The 20,861-nt window shown below is 47.4% G+C and overlaps 1 protein-coding gene across 5 annotated transcripts in view; it reads right to left on the reverse strand.

Moving 5' to 3' along the window:
* Window positions 1-2,048: 2,048 nt before the first annotated feature.
* MYH10 (myosin heavy chain 10) overlaps window positions 2,049-20,861 on the reverse strand; it is a 144,155-nt gene continuing 125,342 nt past the window's right edge. For all 5 annotated transcript variants that reach the window (XM_045824184.1, XM_045824187.1, XM_045824186.1 and 2 more), the window contains 12 exons: window positions 20,135-20,287; window positions 19,465-19,713; window positions 18,964-19,176; window positions 17,004-17,216; window positions 15,757-15,918; window positions 11,404-11,532; window positions 8,653-8,741; window positions 7,690-7,813; window positions 7,398-7,606; window positions 6,088-6,196; window positions 4,607-4,779; window positions 2,049-3,769 (listed from right to left, as the gene is read on the reverse strand). In XM_045824184.1, the coding sequence (XP_045680140.1) occupies window positions 3,625-3,769; window positions 4,607-4,779; window positions 6,088-6,196; window positions 7,398-7,606; window positions 7,690-7,813; window positions 8,653-8,741; window positions 11,404-11,532; window positions 15,757-15,918; window positions 17,004-17,216; window positions 18,964-19,176; window positions 19,465-19,713; window positions 20,135-20,287 (1,968 nt within the window). In that variant the 3' untranslated portion in view covers window positions 2,049-3,624. The remainder of the gene's footprint in view (window positions 3,770-4,606; window positions 4,780-6,087; window positions 6,197-7,397; window positions 7,607-7,689; window positions 7,814-8,652; window positions 8,742-11,403; window positions 11,533-15,756; window positions 15,919-17,003; window positions 17,217-18,963; window positions 19,177-19,464; window positions 19,714-20,134; window positions 20,288-20,861) is intronic.

Consider the following 20,861-nt stretch of genomic DNA (forward strand, 5'->3'; position numbering starts at 1 on the left):
CTTCATGACATCCAGTCAGTAGGGAGGAAGTCCATTATTGGGCTGTGTTGAAAAAATAAAGACTTCAGTGTTGTAATGAATCAAACATGAATTTCTAGTCTTGGTAAGGGTTGAGGGACATGGTCACACTTTTTGTATATTATACACACGTACAGTAATTGTAGTTAACATTGTCTTTGGAAACTGACCTCATGCCAATATACCCTTATTGATAGTTTCCTATGAGATTTCTGACCATCGTATGAATGCTTCACATGATTTGCTAGATTCCCAAATGGCACGAGGCTACACAAGGAAGGGGACTGCCCTGCCTGGTCTGACAGCTGGCACAGGAAATGGCATTCTAGCAAACGCTCAGAATTCGGTGTTGTGACGTCACAGAATGACTAGGAACCATTTGTGTACAGGAACCCACCTTGGGTCTCAGTCACAGGCTTCACTCACTCTTGCTTGGGACTTGTGGGAGGAGGGAATCCACTTTCTAGATTCGAGCCAATGGCCTGTTCTGGCTTGGTTTATTTTTTAGGGGGGTCAGGATGGGACAGGAAGTGGTGCTCCCTTGACAACTTTGAGCTCTCCTCTTCCCCAATGTTGTTCTGGCAACATTGGCATCCAGGGCCACGGGTCAGTCACAGGCAGAGCTGCAGGGATGGCTGGCCGTGAAAACAAGTTACAATTTGGTCTTCTGGCTCCACTTCATTTTAGCTTAAGTTTTCAGGGATGGGAAACTTGGTGACAGAAAGGAAGTGTGACAGGGTTCTAGAGTCTTTCTGATGTCAGAATTATACCCTCGGGTGGGTCAGACTAGGAACACTAGTTGTGTTACCCCTACCCAAGTAATTTAAAGTAATCCTCCGGAGTGTATGCATTAAAACGGAAGCACCCTGATGTGGCAAGGGCAGGCAGGGCATTCATTAGCATGAAAGCTCCACGTTAAAACCCCCATCTCACTGCATCTGAACTTTATCTTAGCAAAATGTTAAGGCTTTCCCAATCTGGCCTGGATTCCTTCTCACGACGAACCACTCTTGCTGGGTGGAATCCAGCCAGCTTGAGGCTGACACATAGCTCGGCTCCCACAAACTGTCTTCCTTGTGCTTTGAATGCCCAGCAGAGGCTTTATGAGCTGCCTTCCTTTAGACTGCGAAACAGTGGTTTGGCAAAGAGCAAGCTTCCTTCTAGTTGGCATTTCTGGAGTCAGGAACTGAAATCGGTCCATGCAGATGGTGTGCTTCTCCTTATGGGCCGAGTAGCTGGAAACCAGTGACTTTAACACCAGTTAAACCAGCCAAGTGGGGAAGCATTCTTTCTTTTTGAAAAATACCAGCCTCTGAATTCCACAAACACCTGGACTGAGATCCTGAATTTAAGGATGAGAACACATCATGAAACATGGTAATTGCAACTCACCCTTTTCCCCCTTGGTAGTGACACGGGAGAAATGGAGTAATTTTGCCCATGTTTTTACATTCCCACCACTGCCAAGAAGCCTGGATATATACCTTATACCACCAGAATGAGCCTCAGAATATTATGGCGTAACTAAAAAATCCAGCATTTTCTCTGTGGTTTTGTGCTCCCTTAGTTACTGCTCAGGACCATCCTAATTGGTCCACACTCATGAGGCTGCCCTTGGGTCTTATCACTGAATCCTCCCAAAATCATTTTCAGTGTGTCTACTGCCTGGAATTGCAGTCTGAAACTTCTCAGATCTCTTAAAATACTCATCCAGTAAACAGCAACTGAACCCCCGTGCAAGGCTGCACCTGCAGCCCCCAAAGGCCCCCTTTTCTATTAACAGTCGGGTCTCCAGCCCCCGTGGCCCTTTCCTTCCCAGTGCATCTTCACACAGAGAGGCCCCGTTGGTGAGATAAGACTTGTAGCCAAGACTGCCCAGAGAATTAGCCTGTCATCTGATACTTTTTGGGGAGTGCAGGGCCCTCAGAAAAAGTGGGCCTGGCAGTCAGCATTTTAAGTCTGTGTAACTCCCAACCTCCCATCGGATCATACAGGGGAAATGAGAACAGAAGGTGAGAAAACATTCCACGTTCACGTTTATTCTTGTTTATTGAGGTCTGTTTATTCTTAACGGGTGCTTTTTCCTCCAAGTAAATAGAGCAGGCGTAAATATCTATAATGAATAAATTTATTGTCTTACAAAAATCATTGTCTAGAAATATGGGAATACAAGAAAAGATATTTGCAGTCAGGTGTCTGGTGGTCAACAGCCAGTACAATTCATAAAGGGGTAAAATCAAAGATTCCAAACCCACATGATAAATTCTTCCTAACGATGTTAAAGCTTTTAACCCAAAAGGTTTGTGTTTTCAAGCACGTTGCAGAGGATCAGGGATTTATATTTAACACTGATTCATTGTCACCGAATGTTTATAATACCACTTTGACTAGAGAGGTACATGATATGAAGCACAGTCAAAACTTAATACATTAAATTGTTACAGAGGCAAATAATATATTTAACATTGTCTTAGTACTGTAGTGTCTAAGGCACTTTCTGTAATGTCAGTTTGCTTAACTATCAACCAAAAATGCTAAATGTTCACTGTAACACTGTCCGAAGGGAAGGGAAAGGAAAAATGAAAAAGGATTCACATCCACTGGCATGTCAACATTCAGGCAGATGGCATCTGTTCTCGAGGTCTGTAAACCTCATCGACAAGCTTGGAACGAGTCTCAGACACAAAACCAATAATCCCATTTTGGGCTCAAAGCAGCGGCTGAATTTGCAAGGTCAGCACGAAAGTCTGGCTGGCAAGGGAGGGCCTTCCACTAACTCCTGCTCAGGAGCCCGCAGCTGCTTGTTCCTGAAGTGAGGGAAGGACACTGGCAAAGCCAGACGGTGCAGGAGACCGCCCCAAAGTCAACGCGATTGACACCTCTGGGAGCTGCAGCTGCATCGTGGCCACCATCCTTTCTATGCACAGACCGGCCCTGGCCAAGGACAGTTCACATGACAAGATGTGGGGATACCACCAACCCACGGGAGATGGGAACCCCAAATGAATGCTGCACCCCCCAATCCAACCCACCCCTCCTAATCTTTCCAAAGCCCCTTTCACAGTTTGCTCACTGAAATAGTGTTGATCATTATTCGAAGGAAATGAGAGATACAAGTGCAGTTTAGGCTTCACAATGTTCTAAGAGACTCGATGTGGCTGAGGAGTCGGGGCCACAGGAACACAGAGCTAAGTTACCTGTCTGTAGGACAGAGCATGCAGAGCAACTGAGCAACAACCACGGGGCTGCCCCAATGACCCGGCGACTGGCAACAAGGGTCTGGAGTTTGTTTGAAGAAGGGTTCTCTTCTAAACATGTATTATAAAATGGTCTCTTGATGAATATATGGAAAATAGATGCAATGATGAGACAATCTGTTTAAAATGTGCATGTTTTGTGTATGTTTATATATAAAAAGGGGAGCAATTGTACCTAATCTGAAGCAGGACACAGTATGTGCAGGCTGTAAAGCCTTAAGACACAGTTGATCTTTCGGGAAGGAGCCCCGGGCTTGCCAGTTTCCTAAGTCTGTAGGCGGCCCAAGGCAGGCTGGCGCGGGGGAGTTCCTTCGTGTCCCACTGTGCTGCCTCCGCTGGCTTCCTGCGGCTACTCTGGCTGTGGCGGCTGTGTCTCATTGACGTCACTGGTCTTACTTTCGGTGTCATCATCTGACAGCTCCAGGGAAGCCCCTTCGATGTGCAGCTGACGCCGGCCAGATCGGCTCGAAGAGAAGCTGATCGGGCCGCCTCGCCTGGAGGGAAGGGAAAGTAGACACGTGCGGGTGAATACACAAGGACATGTGGCTGTCGAGTTGTTCAGTCACCTGGTGACGTCCAACTTCCACCCCTTCCTCAGAACACACAACCCGGGGTGGGTGGGCAGGGTGAGGACAGGCCCTGGGGTTTCCACCTCTCCTGCAGCCATGCCCGTGGATGAGCATCCTGGCCGCTACATGGCAGGCACTGAGCAGGACAGCAGGAGGCTTATGGCAAAGCTCCACCTGCTGACCAGTGGCCATGTTTCTGAAAAGGGCAGATAGTAAATATTATTTACGCTTTGTGGGCCAAATAAGGTCTTCATTGCACATTCTTCCCCCCGCCCCAAACTCTTTATAAATGTAAAAACCACCCTCAGCTCACTGGCTATACAGAAGCTGGGCAGGTCAGAGTTCGGCCGTGGGCCAGTGTGTCGGCACCTGCGCTAACCTTTCTCTGGGGGAGAAAGCAGTTCAGCGCTCCATCTCCCTGGTGCGCACTGAACCCAGTATGGTGGTGAGGCTGGGACCTTTCCTCACTACGGCTGTTGAACATGGATGGACACCTGGACCGGCTCTCAAGCTCTGTGTCGTGTATTTGTATGGTCCACTAGTAAATGGCAAAAAAAGGGGGGATGGGAAGCTGTTTCTCTTCTCTTCTTCTTGAAGACTACTGAGGGTCAGAAATCCTGAATGGAAAGGGGAGGTGATTTAAGAGCGAGAACAAGTAACTCTACAGGAGCCTAAGTAAAGCACCTCAGAAAAGACAAAGCTGGAGCCCCAGGCCTGGCTGGCTGGGCAAGCCTAGGGCGCAGGCTCCCCCAGGCCGCTCACCTCAGCCGGTTCTTCAGCGTGCTGACCTCGCGGCTCAGACCCTCGTTGGCCTCCGTGGCATCATCCAGTTCCCGCTGGAGTTTACGCCGAGATGCATTGGCACGGGTAGCTTCTTCTTCTGCTTCCTCCAGCTGCCGTTTGAGCTGCTTCATCCGGGCATTGGCCTTCTCCATCTTGGGGGAGTCACACGAGTCAAGTCACACCTGACTGGATCACCGCATCCTGCGTGTGTCAGCACAGCTTCCCGCCCTGCCAGCCATGCGAGCGCGCTCAGACTGGATTGCCCTGCTATCCTCAGCAAAGTGTCTACAGAGGAAACTCAAGACCCTGTTTTCACCCTTTTGAGGTTTTTCATGAGTGACCTATGGACTGTGAAAGGGAATTGCTATTCCTGCAAACGCAGAAGAGCCGGCAGTGCGTCAGCCTCCAGCCCCAGGAGAGGATGCCTTTCAGCGTGGGGGTCTCGGACAGTGTGCCGTGACCTGAGTGCAGCGGCACTCTGAGGACCTGACATGACATGCACTCCTGCAGGCCCAGCTCGAGCCCGCCCCCCCAGAACTGCCCTTGGTGCTGTTAGGCTTCGAGGGTGGGGGAGGAAGGGGAGGCTGGGTGCCTGACTGGAGCAGAGGAAGAAAAGGGTTTGGGCCAAAGGCAGCGGAATCCTCAGCTCCATCCACCTCAGCTACCTAGGCTGTCATCTATGCAGACCTGACCACGTCTTATTAAAATACTCTTTTTAAAATGATTGATTTTAGAAAGGGAAGGAGGGAGAAAAAGAAATCGATTTTGTTCCACTTATTTATGCATACATTGGTTGTTTCCTGTATTTCTTGTATGTGTCCTGACCAGGGATCGAACCCACAGCCTTCTGGAGGATGCTCTAACCAACTGAGCTACCTGGCTAGGGCATTAGAACATTCTCTTGACACTTAAAGAGAAAAAGGATGCGTGGATGCAGACAAGGAAAACCACTGGGGTCCCGCGTGCAGAACATTTGTTTTCTCTCTGTTTTCTGTTCTGCACGCACCCCCCCACCCAGCCGGTAGACAGCGCCTGCCCTCTATGCCCAGGAGCCGTTCCAGGCCTTTGAGAGGTTGGAACCACTGACATTCGCTGACAGTGAGGCCGGGACCTTGGCACTTAGGAAGCATGTGCTCCAGTGGAGGAAACAGAACTTCAAGACTGAGTTCTGGCCTCATACTGCAAAGCCCTCACCCTGTGCTCTCACCCACTCCTCCTCTGTAGGAGGGGGATCTCCCCCTCTGGGGGGCTGGGAGAGCCGAGGGGTGGGGGCCATGTCTGGATTACCTCTGTACCCCCAGCTCCCAGGAGTGCCTGGTGGAAACAGCACATGTTTGTTAGAACATTGGAATTACGAGTTTCAAACAGCATTTTCTGAATTTAGCCAGTCTGCACCAGTCTCCTTATAAAGCCATTTCTGGGGTGGGAGACATTTCACCCTGTCCCACCTTCTTCCTTACCTGTTCCTTATACTGGTCTGCATGTCGACGCTCATCTTCAACCTGCATGAAGATTTCTTTCAGTTTCTTCTCGGTGCGTCGGACCAGTTTGTTGGCTGCTGCTCGCTCCCTGTGAAGGTGATCAATCCATTAATTAATCTTTGTAGTTCTTGAAATGGAAGTAAGATGGGGAATGTACTTTTTCAAGTCCTTTTCCTCTGGAAGAGGACGTATGTTGGAGTGCTTTCCAGGACCTCTCTGACGAGAATAGCATCAGGATTAATAGGGTCCGGAAACCTTTCCTTTCTGGTCACAGTACGAATGGCCTCTAATGGAGCCTAATACTGACAGGTGGAAAAAGCATATTCCTTCACATGTAGGTTAAGCACTTTAGTTACACACAGGCTACCTGTCACACTGAGTGCAGGCTCTTTGGAGACAAAGACCGTGGCTGGCTACCTGAATCACCTAACTCATTAGCCAGGAAAACAAAGACCCACTGTGATGCTACAGGCCACAGCAGCTAACACTGGGGGAACCGCCCACACTCTTCAGTTAGCAGTCAGATCGCCATGTTTCCAGACAGGCCTACACTGTTCCTTCTGGAGGAGAGGGAACTTACTTGGTGAACTCCACTGAAAACAGAAAAAGTCCTTTTATTCCTCAGCACGTGTTATGCAAAAATGGATAGTGATGGAGTTAGCTGGAAGGGTGAGTCATGTTAATTACAGCTAACAACAAACCCTCAATTGTTTTGAGCTCACTGGGGTTGAACGAGTGGAATGGAAGTAGGAATGCCGAGTTGGGGAGGGTGCTGGGCTTTGAGCACAGGCCCTGCACTTCTGGCCCCAGCTCCCCAACAACAAGGTGACTTTGAAGGTCCAATAGGTTTGTAAATGCCTGCCAAAAGCTGTGTTGCACAATTCCTCAAAAATTAAAATGCTTTACTACAACAGAACAAACTGTCAAACAGTCCCCATGGGTAAAGAAAAGTTTTTTCTTCTTGGCAACGAATTATAGCGTTTCTTGTGATGCCACCAACTTGGAAAACCAGCTTTGGGTAGAGGTGTAAACTATGGTGCCTAGAAAACCATGGGGCAGAGTATGACCAGCTGAGTCCTGGCAGAGCTGACAGGTGAGCCCAGCCTTCCCGGAGGGCTCACACCACTTGCTCTTTCTCACTCTGGTTCTATCTGTCCGTCATCTCTTCCCCACCACAGGAACCCCCACAGGGCAAGTGTCTGTCTGGTCTCTGGCTCACAGGCTGAGCCTGGACCTGCTCAGTAGCACAGACACAGTGAGTTCTGGTTTATTGCATCAAAAACTCTTACTTGGCTTCCTGCTCAAGTTGCTCCTCTAGTTGCCCAATCTTGGCTTCCAGAGCCGAGATGGTGGCCTTGAACTTGGACTTGACAGCACCCTCTAGCTCCTGCAGCTTGGCCTTCAGCTCCTTATTCTGCCTCTCCAGCTGCTGGCGCGCATTGTCGCTCTTCTGGGCAGCACTGCGCTCCGCCGCCAGCTCTGTGTTCAGTGTGTCCACCTGGAGAGGACAGGCGGGTTTAGTCATTCGTGCCAGAGGGACAGCACAGCCCTTCCCAGGTGATGGGCTGCTGCGTGAGCCACCTGCAGCGTGGTCTTGCGGAAGCGGTCGTTGAGCAGCTCCATGTTGCTCTGCTCTTCTTCAAGCTCCTCCTCCAGCTGTGCGATCCGAGCCTCCAGACGCCGCTTCTCATCCAGCAGCGCGGACCTGGCGGGGCGAGGAGGACCCAGCTTAGTACAACACGGGGGGAGCACAGTAGGGTGGCTCTTCCACCCTGCCCGTATAAACCAAGCACCCTCTCAATTTTTCTCTCCCCTGCACCCATTGCCCAATCTGTCAAGTTCTGATCACACTCCCAAACAGGCCACCCACTTCTCTCTACCCTCCCGCCTGCCACCCTAGTTGGGCCCCACCATGTCTTGCCCGCACCCCTGCTGCCTCTCCGCCTGTTCCCCCAGCAGCTTTCGAAAGTACAAACAGATCCTGGCATTGCTAGTTTAACCTGCACTGGCTTTCCAGTGCATTGAGATAAGATGCTAACTCCTCATCATGACATGCTGGGAAATGACTGTGATGACCCCTCCATCTGAGAAAGCAGTTTTCTAACTGGAAAAAAGGGTTCTCTTAATGAAAAACCATTCAAGTAAAGGTAAATCAAAGGAATCTGCTTGCCAAACCTAATGAATTTAAGAGTGGAGACTTGTACCTCAAGGCTGTGGTCTGTGAAAGCCAGGTTAGCTCTGGATGTACTTCCTTCAAGCCCGGTGTGGGCATGACGGGCAATAAGGAGGTGCGAGCTGCCTGCGCCAGGCCGCCAGCACTGGTGGGGGCAGCCCAGAGGCCCAGCCTCTTGTGCTTATCTTTCCAGAGTTTGAATGGCTGAGCAGACCAACTATGGACTCCTATGCCAGACAATACCATGGCCGCCTCAGGGCAGCAGGCAAGCCCAGGGGTGTGAACCGCAGGTGCCCGAGGGAACTGGTGGGGCCACCACCGGTTTCTGGATGCCCACCCCGACCCACCGGCTGGGGTGCTGGGAGACTCACTTGCCAGAGGCGCTGTTAGCAATCTCATCAGCCAGCTCATCTCTCTCTTGCTCGGCATGCCGGCGGGCTCGTTCGGATGAGGCAAGTTCCTAAATGAGTTGAGACCGTGATTGTAGCTTCTGAAATCTGGAGATGCCTATAGGCGGTAGCCACCTTGCTCCAGGCACTGTGTGTGCCTCAAACTGCAGCTCGATGTGAGAACTGAACTGGCAGGTTTGCTGAGAGAATGTTTGGGTGCAGGTCAGCCAGGCAATGTGCCCACAGAGGAAAGTCCTAGTCTATGTAAGGGCATGCCTGTCCCAAGTTAAGACGCAGCTATATATATTTCTGCCCTCCCCAGAAAGCTGCTGTTTCTCCATCATAAATGGAGCACAAACTTTATGCAGACTCAGAGTAACACTAATTCATGGTCATGAAAGCATCTGTCACATACACAAGTAGTGCAGTTTGGAGATCGAGTACACTGACTAGGTAGGCACCAGAAAATGAGGTGCTACTGCAGTGCAATGAGGATCACAGGTCCCACTGGGAGAAGGTGGGTAGAGTGGGACCACCAGGGCAGAGCTGGGCCTCTTTCTGGGAGAAGGGGGCCCTGGCCAGTCAGGCTGCTGCGGCTCTGCAGGGCCCTCCCAGGGAACAGGGCAGGAAAGGGAACAGTTTGGTACTGGCCAGTGGCCAGCTGCAGGAAGAAGTGCCCCATGGCTGCTTTCCCACAGACTTTCTGGGAAAGAGGATTCTCTACAGGCAGGTGTCAGGGTGCATTTCTCACCCCTACTGGGTGAAGATCATATATATTCTCAGGACTTGCGAGTTCACCATCTCCCTTATTTTATGGATGAAACCATGGCCCACACAGATGAGGGACTCGCCCAAAGTCTCAAGTTTTGTCAACAGTGGAAACTTGCTTCTGACGCCCTCCCTGTCCAGAGCTTCTTCCCACCAGCTGTCCCTTCCAAAAGATGGGCAAAAAGCACACCGTAAGGTGTCCGTGGAGCAGGGCTGCACGTGCACCTGCTTTGTATGTTCAAGCACAGGATGTTGTGCCCACCGCCCCCTGAAAGGCCTGGGTTCCAGCACACAGAACCCTAACATACAGACACAGTGTGAGTCTGGGTCCCGATGGCAGCAGGCACAATACTTAGGGTCTGACCCAAAGGCCTCTGATTAACAAACACTGTAAGTGCCAGCTCTGCCATCTGGCCTCTGGGGGTCTAGTTTCCTGGGCCCAGGAGGGCTCCTTCCTGACCACCACTGGCTGGGTGTGCTACAGACAGGCCAAGGGGCTGATGGGAGAAAGAGAGGACCCTAGGGCCTCCCACCCAGATGAACAAAGGTGTCTGTCTGAGGTAAGGAAAACCAGAGAAAATGGACAGGAGGGCAGGGCTAGCTTTCCAGATCAGTCTCTTCCCTCTACTGCAATGATCCCTTGTCTGAAGGCCTAAAAGACACACTTTCAGCTTTCTGAGAACAGAGTACTGGGCTGCAGGGTGTTTGGGTAACGCCCCAGGAGCTCTCCAGGAGACAGGCCCCAGAGCCCCGTCACCTTTGGGGACATTGCTAACCAACTACACGATGAAGCACACAGGTCTTGAACATTCTACTTCACTGATGATACATGTTCTTTTTTAGCGCATGTGGAATCTTTACAAAGACTGACTACGTTTTAGGCCCTAGAGCTGCTCAACTGTCAGTGTTCTGTAACCATAAGCAATAAAACTACAAATAAAAAAAAAACAAAAACAGTACTCAGAATGGAATTTATAGTGTTCTATGAACATAATAGACAAGAGAAAAGCTTGTAAATTAATGAGTGTCAAAAGAAGAAAAAGCCCAAAGGAATAAAGGTACAAGCAAAAACGAATGAAACAGAAAACAAAGAGGGACTGAAACCAAAAGCTGGCGTCGGGTCTGCGCAGTGTCTGTGTGGCTGGTTTTCAGCTCCTTTACACGCCTGACTCCTAGGGAGCTCCCTTCCTTTCTGGAAACTCGACCCGCATTTATGTCTTTGGTAACATATTATCCAGCACTCCTAGGACTTTTTCATATTAACTGGTAACATTTCAACTTCAGTTGCCTTATTTTTCCAGGTTCAAATAACTCTGATAGTCTTTCATTTACACAGAAGTTTATGTGCACATTAAATATGTGTAGTTCTTTGCCTGCCACTGATACTCAGTGACCTTTAGAAAGGAAACATACGTATGCATTCTAGTGGGCCTAGCATTGACATAACCAGTCCCATTCCATATGGAACTCTTCATCAGCCCCTTCGCAGGAGAACTTACAAAAGATGAAAGATACGTTGAAAGAATTGTTGGGTTGCAAGGTGATTCACTTAGAAATGCAATGAAATATAACTTCTCTCCATGTAAGTATCACACATGGCGCTTCTGTGTAAATCAAGGCAATCTTACATATCACTTAGGTCAGGGTTCTGAGGTGAGTGATTCTGATGCTAACCAGCACTAAAGTAAACAACCATCACTCCTTTCTTCACACAGGGAACGAGCCTGGAAAGGGGCTTGCGAAGTCACGAATCAGCTCCCTTGCCTTCAGTCAGGTATACACATGAGTAGTGTTAAAGTGTAACCACCTTGCTGAACTGAAGCAGTAAGATGGTCCAGTAACATTAAAAATGGACAGTTAAATTACACAAGGCTAAAAAGACATTTAGATATATTTATCTGCTCTGGGAGAAATTGCAAGGGCAACTATTTTTGAACAAACAGATGAATAAACAAACAAACAAACCTCCTGCAATTGAAGGATTTCTGCTTCCAGACTCTTTAATTTCTTTTCACTCTCTTTGGATTGAGCAAAAATCTCATCCCGGGATGCACGAGCTTCTTCTAGTTCACGCTGGTAATCCTTCATCTGAGCCTAAAGATAAATAGGAAGAATGTCTTGGGGTAGTTTTCAAATGTATTTTTCCAGATTATAAAATATAAGTATATAGAAATAACAAAGATGTCACAAGAAAACTTTCAAGTCAATACCTCTTATGAATATATATGCAAAAATCTGCAATAGAAGCAAACTAAATCCAACAACACATGAGACACTGTACACCATGTTTATGTATATCTCACTACATCCCAGCATCCAACTGAGATTTACGCAAGCAATGCAACATTGGTTTGACAGCAAAAATGAATATAACCATATAATCGTCTAAAAATTCAGAAGTAGTATTTGAGAAAATCTAACACCCTTTCATTATAAAAACGATAAGCTGAATAGAAACTTCCTCAACTCTGAGAAAAGGGCATCCATGAAAAACTGACGGCTACTATACATAACGGCCAGAGACCGAATGCTTTCCTCCTAACAGCAGCAGCAAGACAGGATGTGTGTCTGACCGCGCCCCTTCCATTCAACACGGACCGATTCTAGTCAAAGCAATTAGATCAAGACAAAGATACAAAAGACATCCAGAGTGGAAAGGAAGAAATAAAACTAGCTCAACCTGTAGATGATATGGCCTTATACACAGAAAATCTTAAAGAATTCATAACCCTCCCCCAAAACTAGAATGAAGAAATGAGTTCAGGAAGTTTTCAGAATACAAGACCAATATAAAAGAATCAGTTATATTTCTGTACACTAATTATAAACATTCTAAAAATTAAGAAAAATGAATATACTTAAAATAGCACCAAAAGAATAAAATACTTTGACATCAGTTTAGCTAAAGAAGTGTAAGACTTGGCACCAAAAACTATATAACATCGCTGAAAAAAATTAAAGAATAGCTAAACAAAGGGAAGCTGGTCATGGTCACAGACCGGAAGATAATACTATGAAGGTGGCGACACTCTCCAAATTGATCCATTGAGTCAACACAATATCAAAACCTGAGCTGGCCCCCCGCCCCTGCAAAGATTTATTTATTTATTTATTTTTAGAGAGGAAAGGAAGGGAGAAAGAGAGAGAAACATCAATGTGTGGTTGCTTCTCATGTGGCTCCCACTGGGAATCTGGCCCACATGCAACCCAGGCTTGTGCCCTGACTGGGAATTGAACCGGCGACACTTTGGTTCGCAGCCTGCGCTCAATCCACTGAGCTACACCAGCCAGGGTCTGAGCCGGCTTTTTAAGTTTTATTTATTTTCCTGTGCAGCAATTGACAAAAATTCATATGGAATTGCAAAGGACCTGGATAACTAAACAGTCTTGGAAAAGAAGGACAAAGTTGAAGTCACACTCCCCGATTTCAAAATTGCGAAGCTGTGGTAATCATTACTGTGTGGTGCTTGCTCAGGACAGACACACAGATCAACGGAATACACACAATTCAATGGGGGAAACAACAGCCTTTTAAACAAACGGTTCTGGGATATCCAGTTGGATATCCATATCCAAAAGAATAATGTTGAGTTTGTACATAAAACCATATAACATATTAACTCAAAATGGAGTTTATAAAAGAGCCAAATAGCTCTGGCCAGGTGGCTTGGGACACTGTCCCGTGCACCAAAGGTTTGAGGTTTGATCCTGTCGGGTGCGTATGGGAGCCAGCCCATCAGTGTTGCTCTCTCCTCCACTTCCTCTCTAGAATCAATTAAAAACAACAACAACAAAATCCATATTCTCACATGAGGATAAAAAAAAAGTAAAGTATAAAACAGGAGAAAACATAGCAAGAAATCTTCATGACCTTGGATTAGACAGTGGTTTCATAGATATAATTTAAAAAGACACAAGGAACAAAAGAAAATAAAATGGATTCCATCAAAATTAAAAACTTTCGTGCTATATATAATATCACTGAGTGAATGAAGACAATACAGAGAACGGAAGAAATATCTGGAAGTCATATATCTTATGAAACATTCAAAATATATACAGAAATGTTAAAACTCAATTATTAAAAACAACTCAAAAAGATGAGCAGAAGATTCAAAGACATTTTATCCAAATAAGATAATGGCCAATGAGCACAAGAAAAGAGGGTCGGCAGGGTTAGCAGCCATCAGGGAAATGCAAATTCAAGGCACCAGGAGGAGCCCCTCCACGCCCACGGGGACAGCTACAGTGGAAGGACAGGCCGTGGTAAGTGCTGGTGTGGACGGACGTAGGGAGCCTGGAGTCCTCACACACAGCCGGTAGGAGTGTAACATGGTCCAATCACTGTGGAAAGGTTTGTCAGGTCAGTTCCTTAAAACAGAAGTTACTTTTTGACTTAGGTATATATCCAGGAGTGGAATGGCTAAGAAAACCGAGAGCACAAGTCCACACAGACACGTGAATGTTCATAGCAGCATTATCGTAGTGGCCAAAAAGTTGAAGTAACCCAAGTGCCCATCAACTGATGGATTAATGAAAATTATAGATATTTGTAGTACAAATATCTATATAATGGAATAAATATTATTTGGTAATAAAAAGGAACAAAATACTTATTCATGCTACAACACAAATGAACCTTGAAAACGTGCCATGTAAAAGAAGCCAGCCACAAGAGCCATGTATTGTACAGCATCACTTATACCAAGCCCCCAGCAGAGGCTACTCTACAGAGACAGTGCAGATCAGGGGTCGGTTAGTTCTGGGTGCGGCAGAGAGCGTGGAGTGAGGGCTGATGGGTTGAGCATTTCTTTCAGAGGGAACCAAAATGTTCGGAATTAGTGGTCACGGTTGCAAACGACTATGAATTTACTAAAAGAACACAAAACACTTTAAATAGGTAAATTGTATGGTATGTAAATTATATCTAAATAAAGCTATTAAGTAAATAAAATGTTATTTACATTCTTTGTAATTAACTTAATAACTTTGTAATTAGCTATTAAAAATAAAAACCTTTGTACTTAGCTTTTTTAAAAGCACACAAGCAAACCAGTTACTCATAAACCTACATCCGGAGGACTTCCCTTATCAGGGGTGTCCTCGCGGGCCGACCCGCGGCCCAGTATGGCTATTGTATGTGGCCCAGCACAGAATCATAAATTTACTTAAAACCTTTCCTTTGCTCATCAGTTTTTGTTAGTGTTTGTGTATTTAATGTGTGGCCCAAGACAATTATTCTCCCAGTGTGGCCCAGAGACGCCAAAAGGTTAGATCCCCTGCCAACTTTCCCCCAAGCATGTATATCTGTGTGTCCATACACACAGACCTAGTGCACAGGTGTGTGTGCAGGGTTAGAAACTAAATTGTCCCACACGGCAACTTCCCTCCTCACTGAAGGCCTGCTATCACCGCATACACATCTGCATCGTTTAACCCTGAGGAGGTCCCGCCTGATCTGAGAGATACAAACTCTTTTCTTAAATATTGTTACATATATCGGGTGCATAGGTTCAAGGTCATGACCAGCTGCACGTCTGTATGTGACTGATGTTAAACCATAACTTCAAGCAGTGTGTTTGGTTATAACAGGTGTTTTGTAAGGGTGTGCGATACACACGAGCTCCACTGTATTTTTTTTACTGTGACCTCTGCAAGGTTAAATGGCTGTCAGTCCTCTTACATTTAGGTGGTTTCCATTTCTGCTACCAGAAATAACATGTCAGCTGTGATCTTGGTGTGTGAATATTTCTTCCCATCTTTATATTTTGTTAGAATAAATACTCAAGATGTGGAATCACCAAGGTCAAAGGGATGGAATTTTTCTACAGCTTTTGTCACAACTGACAAATACTGCACCAGGGAAGTTATGAGAGGGCCCATTCCATCCTGCTGAGTAGGTAATTTTTATAGAAATTCCTTTTTGTCATTGTGAGAGTGAAAAGTATCTGAATAACAAAAGTGATAATTAAATCAGACTGAGATTACTAAAGCTCATGGCAATAAAAGGGGGTCAACACCACCTTCCGCTGTGGTGGCTCAGTGACTGCGTTAGTTACGCATCATGCAAAGCTGTTTGGAGCCTGAAGTGCATGTTCCCGTTGGCAGAGGCTCCACCTGCTGACCCCACCCTGGCTCTGTCTGTCCATGCTAAGGGTGTGTGCCAGCTTTGTGGCCTGCTGCCACAGCCCACAGCCAAGCTGTCAAGACGGCGGGCGAGGTGCCGCACAGAGCTTCCCCCCGGGTCCATGGCCCCTGTCGTGCAAGATCTCAGCAGGGCCAGATGATGCCACCAGACTGATGGTTGGCTGCATGTACCTGAAGCTTACGAAGCTGCTTGATTACTTCATCCCTGGCTTTGTTTGCAGCCTCAATTTGAGCTTCTAGGTCCTTCAAGTCTATTTCCATTTTCTTCTTGGAAGCAACAGCAAGTGCCCGCTGTTTCCGCTCGTCCTCCAGCTCTGCCTCGAGCTCCCGCACCTAACGGACAGAACCGGGTTATGTCTGGTTAGACCCAGGGATCCCCTCGTAGAGATCGGGCAGCCCACTGTCACAGAAGGGCTCTGGTAGCTATGCACGGGCGCTCTCTGCTCCCAAGCAGTTCTTATTAACAGAAACCCACAGTAGTTGAATATTGTTCAGAGATCGTTAAAAAACACCACCAGGTACACACCATTTCCACTGACTACTATAAGGGTAACTAAGAAGGCAGAGTCCTGATTTCAAGCTCATGTTCTGGTGACCAACAAAACTGACAGACACAGAGCAATCTGTTGGGGAAGCTCCCTCCAGGGACACTTAAGCAGCCTGGAGAGGACCAGGGAGCGAGGTGCTGAGGTCTGGGGCCAGTACCACGTGGGTGAGCCAGCTGGATGAGGACCCCAGCCCCGCTGAGCCAGTTCAGGGTTCCTGACCCACAGAAGCTGTGACTAAGCAGGTGGTATTTTAAGTCACTAAACTTGAGGTCATTCATTATCTAGCACTGAATGACCAATATAATAAACATCAGTGGAATGAAAATTTAAAAATTAAATAACCTAAGATTGATACCATGAACTCTAAGGAGTGTCACAATATCCACAAAAATATTTTAAAGTAAACTTTTAGAAGTTTAGCATACATTTAAAAAAGAATACAAATCATAAGTGCCTAGCAACTTTTTAAGATAAAACAATTTGAATATCTCCTCCAAAGAGTAGTTTAATGAGGACATGGACCTGAACTTCAGACGTGTGCTCAGTCACCGGCCGGGCATTTTGATTCTTTCCCTTCCCACACTTTCAGAACTCACAGAACTTGAACCCGACTACACAGCCCCCAGAGACTTCACCGAGGGCTTTTTAACAGATGGCTATCCTGTCTTGGGAGCAGCAATGCTATTGACTGAGAAATAGGAAATCAAACCAACTACATTAAATTGTAAAGAATAAAATTATCAAGTGACCAAATACATTAACTTTACTTGGGTTCATGTTTCTAACATGAATGAACAGGTTATTGACCCCGAACGGAGCTTTGAGAGTGAACAGGCTCTCGCTCTGGAGGCCGCACTTCCTTCAACCCACCTGTTTAATCAGCAGCCGCTTTTTTTCTTCATTCTGCTCATCTCTGGTTTGCAAATCCCTCTCAAACTGGGCCTTCATGGCCTGCATGTTGACCTCCAGGCGAAGCTTAGCATCTTCTGTTGCCTGAAGTTCATCTTCCAGCTCTTCTAGCTGGGTCCTCATTTCTTCTACCTGCTGCTCTAGGGCCCGTTTGGATTTTTCAAGTTCATGAACCTAAACCACAGAAAGCACCGGGAGAGAGTAGACCCTCAGCTGCGCCCAGCAAGGACACAGTCTCCTTTCGCACAGGCCCTGCACAGCGCGCTGGGTGCGCTCAGCACAGGGCCAGCTTCCCTTTCCCTCTATGGCTGCGCCAGTGCTCTTTGCAGCGCCTGCCCCTTCAATGACAGCACCGCCTCGTCATTCACATGAGCTCTGCAATCAACCAGTTCTGGTGGCCTGGATGCTGAGAGATCTGTCAACGTTGAAGAACAGTGAAAAAGAGTGAGGCATCAGAGAGACTGCCCGCTGGCTGGTGCTCGCCTGCTGTCTGCAACAGGCACTGCAGCGTGTCCTTTCTGCTGTGGAAAAGATCATTTGTACCGAAAATGCCCAAGTGGAAGCTTAAATATTAGGGTGTGTTAGGCCTGGGAAGCAGGGTACAGACAGGTGAAAGAGGCCTGACCTTTCTCTGGACCAAGATCCCCACTGCAAACATTCGACTAGTTAGTTCTCTGGGCCAAATGCTCCCACCTCATGTCCCCTCTGATTCCCAAGATGACCCTCAGACAGGTGTGCGCAGGTGCGGCCATGTATCCCCTTGAGGTTCACAGCCACGTCAGTTCCCACAGGCAGGTAGGGGAAGACTTAAGACACGAGTGTGGGGGGTGGGGGGGGGGGCTCTGACTCTTAGCAGTGTCTGGCACTTCATAGGCATGAAAGAAATGTTTGTGGAATAAACGTACGACTGTCTGTTATTCTAGAGAAAACTAACATAGAACAAGAAAAAGGAATCAACTGTGGAGTTCTTGTTCTACACTTTACAATGTGATCACAGCCATTTCTGCCTGAGGGGGTCGTTTCTTATCCACAGGGCTGGTCCCCCGGGCAAGAGGTTGTAGGAAAGACCCAGTAGAAAGGACAGTTTTCCCTCCCTTATGATGTGGCTGCAGAGCCCAGGTCCCATGAAAATGAGACTGTACCTTCTTCACAGAAGACCCCATGCTTTTCAAAGCACATCTGCAGGAGCTTCAGGAAATCGGGCGAGTGTAACGCCCATTTGACAGATGAGAAACTCAGGCTTAGAGAGGTTAAGTGGCTTCTCCTGGTCAGAATGGAAGCTGGTGAAAAAGCCAAGTCTGGACCTGTTTTTGATTCCTAGGCCTGGGCTTGCTTCACTATCCTCAACACATATACGAATGGAGGGGTGCAGGGTAAATAAAAACCATCGCAGCTCTTGTGGCATACGTATGCAGTGGAAGGACAAACAGTATCACAGGAATTTCCAGACTGTATAAGTCCCCAAAGCATCTGGAATCTTCAGAGAAAACAATGGGGTCTCACTGGGGAGTCCGAGGTCAGAGGGAGTGGCAGTCCCGCGTCACTCCTCTCCGTGCTGGGGACAGACCCCACTCCCTCTGGCTGAGGGACCTTTCAGTGCTTGTGTTTGGTAACAACCTGCTGACTCAGGAATGAGGAACTCCTCCATCTATAGCCCCCTGCCAGAATGCATGTTAGGGCCGGGAGGCCCATGAAAGCGAGAGAAACAAATCTTCCCCACCTGCAGGTGCTGCTACCAGAGCCCCGTGCTGAGAACAGATGCAGAAACCCTGCCTGTTTACTCCAGAAGACTTTAACCCCACGTTCACACACAGGCCAAATGCTCCCAGACGACACTGCTGTCGGGCTAGGCATCCCCAGGTCCATCTGGTGCTGAAGGCGCGGCCTGCCCCCCTGAGGGGATCGCCCCCAGGACACTCACGTTCTTCCCCACGTCGTCCTTGGAGCTCATCAGGTCCTCCATGTCCGTGCGCAGCTGCTTGTTCTGCCTCTCGAACTCCTCCTTGGCCTCCAGCGCCTCCTCGAGGGCCCGGGCCAGCGACAGGGCTTTGGTCTCCTTCTCTCTGGCCTCTGCTTCAGCGCGGTCTCGCTCTTCCGCGTAGCGAGCAGAGACGTTCTTCTCTTCTGCTAACAACTACACAAAACAGCATGGGGAAACATTAAAAACTAAGTAAAAGTAACATAAACTCTTCTTATTCATTATATGTCTGACTCACTGCTAAGAATACTGCTAGAAGATTATGGGTGTTCTCTTATTTCCTTTTGCTTTTCCACATATTCCCCCAATTTTGCTGTAAATGTGTATTGCTTTTAGATATGGAAACATTTTAAACTAAAATAAAACTGAGAGCTTTGCCAGGAGGAAACGATGAAAGGCACTGGTCCTGGAGCCTGGGGGCAGAAATGTAGCGAAAGACCCCACCTGATCAAACTTCTTCTGCTTCTTCTCCAGGTTGGAGACGATCTGGCGCTGGTGGTCCAGGTCCACCATCAGGTCATCCAGCTCCTGCTGCAGGCGGTTCTTGGTCTTCTCCAGCTTGTCGTAGGCCAAAGCCTTTTCCTCCAGGCGCTGGCTCAACGCCTCCATGTCTTTAAGCAGTTTCTTTTTGGCCTCCTCCAAACTTTCAATTGTTCCCAAGTCATCATCTACTTTCTTCTTTGTATCAGTCAACTAGGTTTTACGTAAAGAAGAAAAGATTAATATTGAAGAACCCAACTGGTTTTTGCATTGGAGAAGAAAAAAATTGTTTTCAACATTCTTTGAGAAGAAATAACATAAATCAACACTATGTGATTTTGAGAAAATTAATCTTAGCCTGCAACTTAATTTCTTAGCAATTAATCTATAAAATGATGACTGAATTAAAGTCTTACATAGCTGACCCAGTCCTGCGTCTTTGTTTTAAATGCCTCCAACATTAGAACCAGCAAAGTATCAGTGCTTGGCTGGGTCACAGAAAAAAAACTTAATGGGCTTCATTTAGTGCAGCCTAATTAACTGTCCCAAATCGAGTTGAAGCAATCCAGTACAGCAAGGACACGAGGTGCTATGTGCACACTTCTGGGCCACCACGGCCCCTAAGGGGACACACCTGGGACTGCAGTGCCAGCACTTGCTTTTCCAGGTTCTTCCTGGCCTCCTCCTCCTCCTCCTGCTGCTCTTGAAGGCTGTTCTTCTCTTCCTCCAGCTGCCGGATCCGACTGCTCAGGTTCAGCTTTTGGCGTGTTTCCTCCTGAAGAAGCTCCTGTTTATTTTGATAAGAGATCAATACTTAAGTTACGTTAACTGCCAAAACAAAACACCTCTATTAAAAAAAAACAAAACTGTGTCCCCTGGCTGGCGTAGCTCAGTGGATTGAGCGCGGGCTATGAATCAAAGCATTGCAGGTTCGATTCCCAGTCAGGGCACATGCCTGGGTTGCAGGCCACAGCCCCCAGCAACCGCACATTGATGTTTCTTTCTCTCTTTCTCCCACCCTTCCCTCTCTAAAAGTAAATAAATAAATAAAATCTTAAAACAAAAAAAACAAACAAAAAAAACTGTGTCATAAAGAACAGAGCCTCAGTGTATGAGAACTATCCAGTGATATTAATAAACAAATGATTTTAAAATGCACATGATAATATTATAAAAGCTCTTCACACAAACATGCTTTAAACCCGTTCAGGAGGAATGGCAGCACTGTCCCACCACCCAGGGCCCCAGCCAGGAACCTGTGAGGGGGTCCAGATGCCTCCGGGGCCTGCAGCTCCTCCCTTCTGGAATCCTGTCCGGCCCGGCCCCGGCCCGGCCCCGCCCCGGCCCCGGCCCCGGCCCCT

The sequence above is a fragment of the Phyllostomus hastatus genome, unplaced genomic scaffold (genome assembly GCF_019186645.2).
Source record: "Phyllostomus hastatus isolate PE091 unplaced genomic scaffold, TTU_PhHast_1.1 phas_scaffold_55, whole genome shotgun sequence".
NCBI lineage: Eukaryota > Metazoa > Chordata > Mammalia > Chiroptera > Phyllostomidae > Phyllostomus > Phyllostomus hastatus.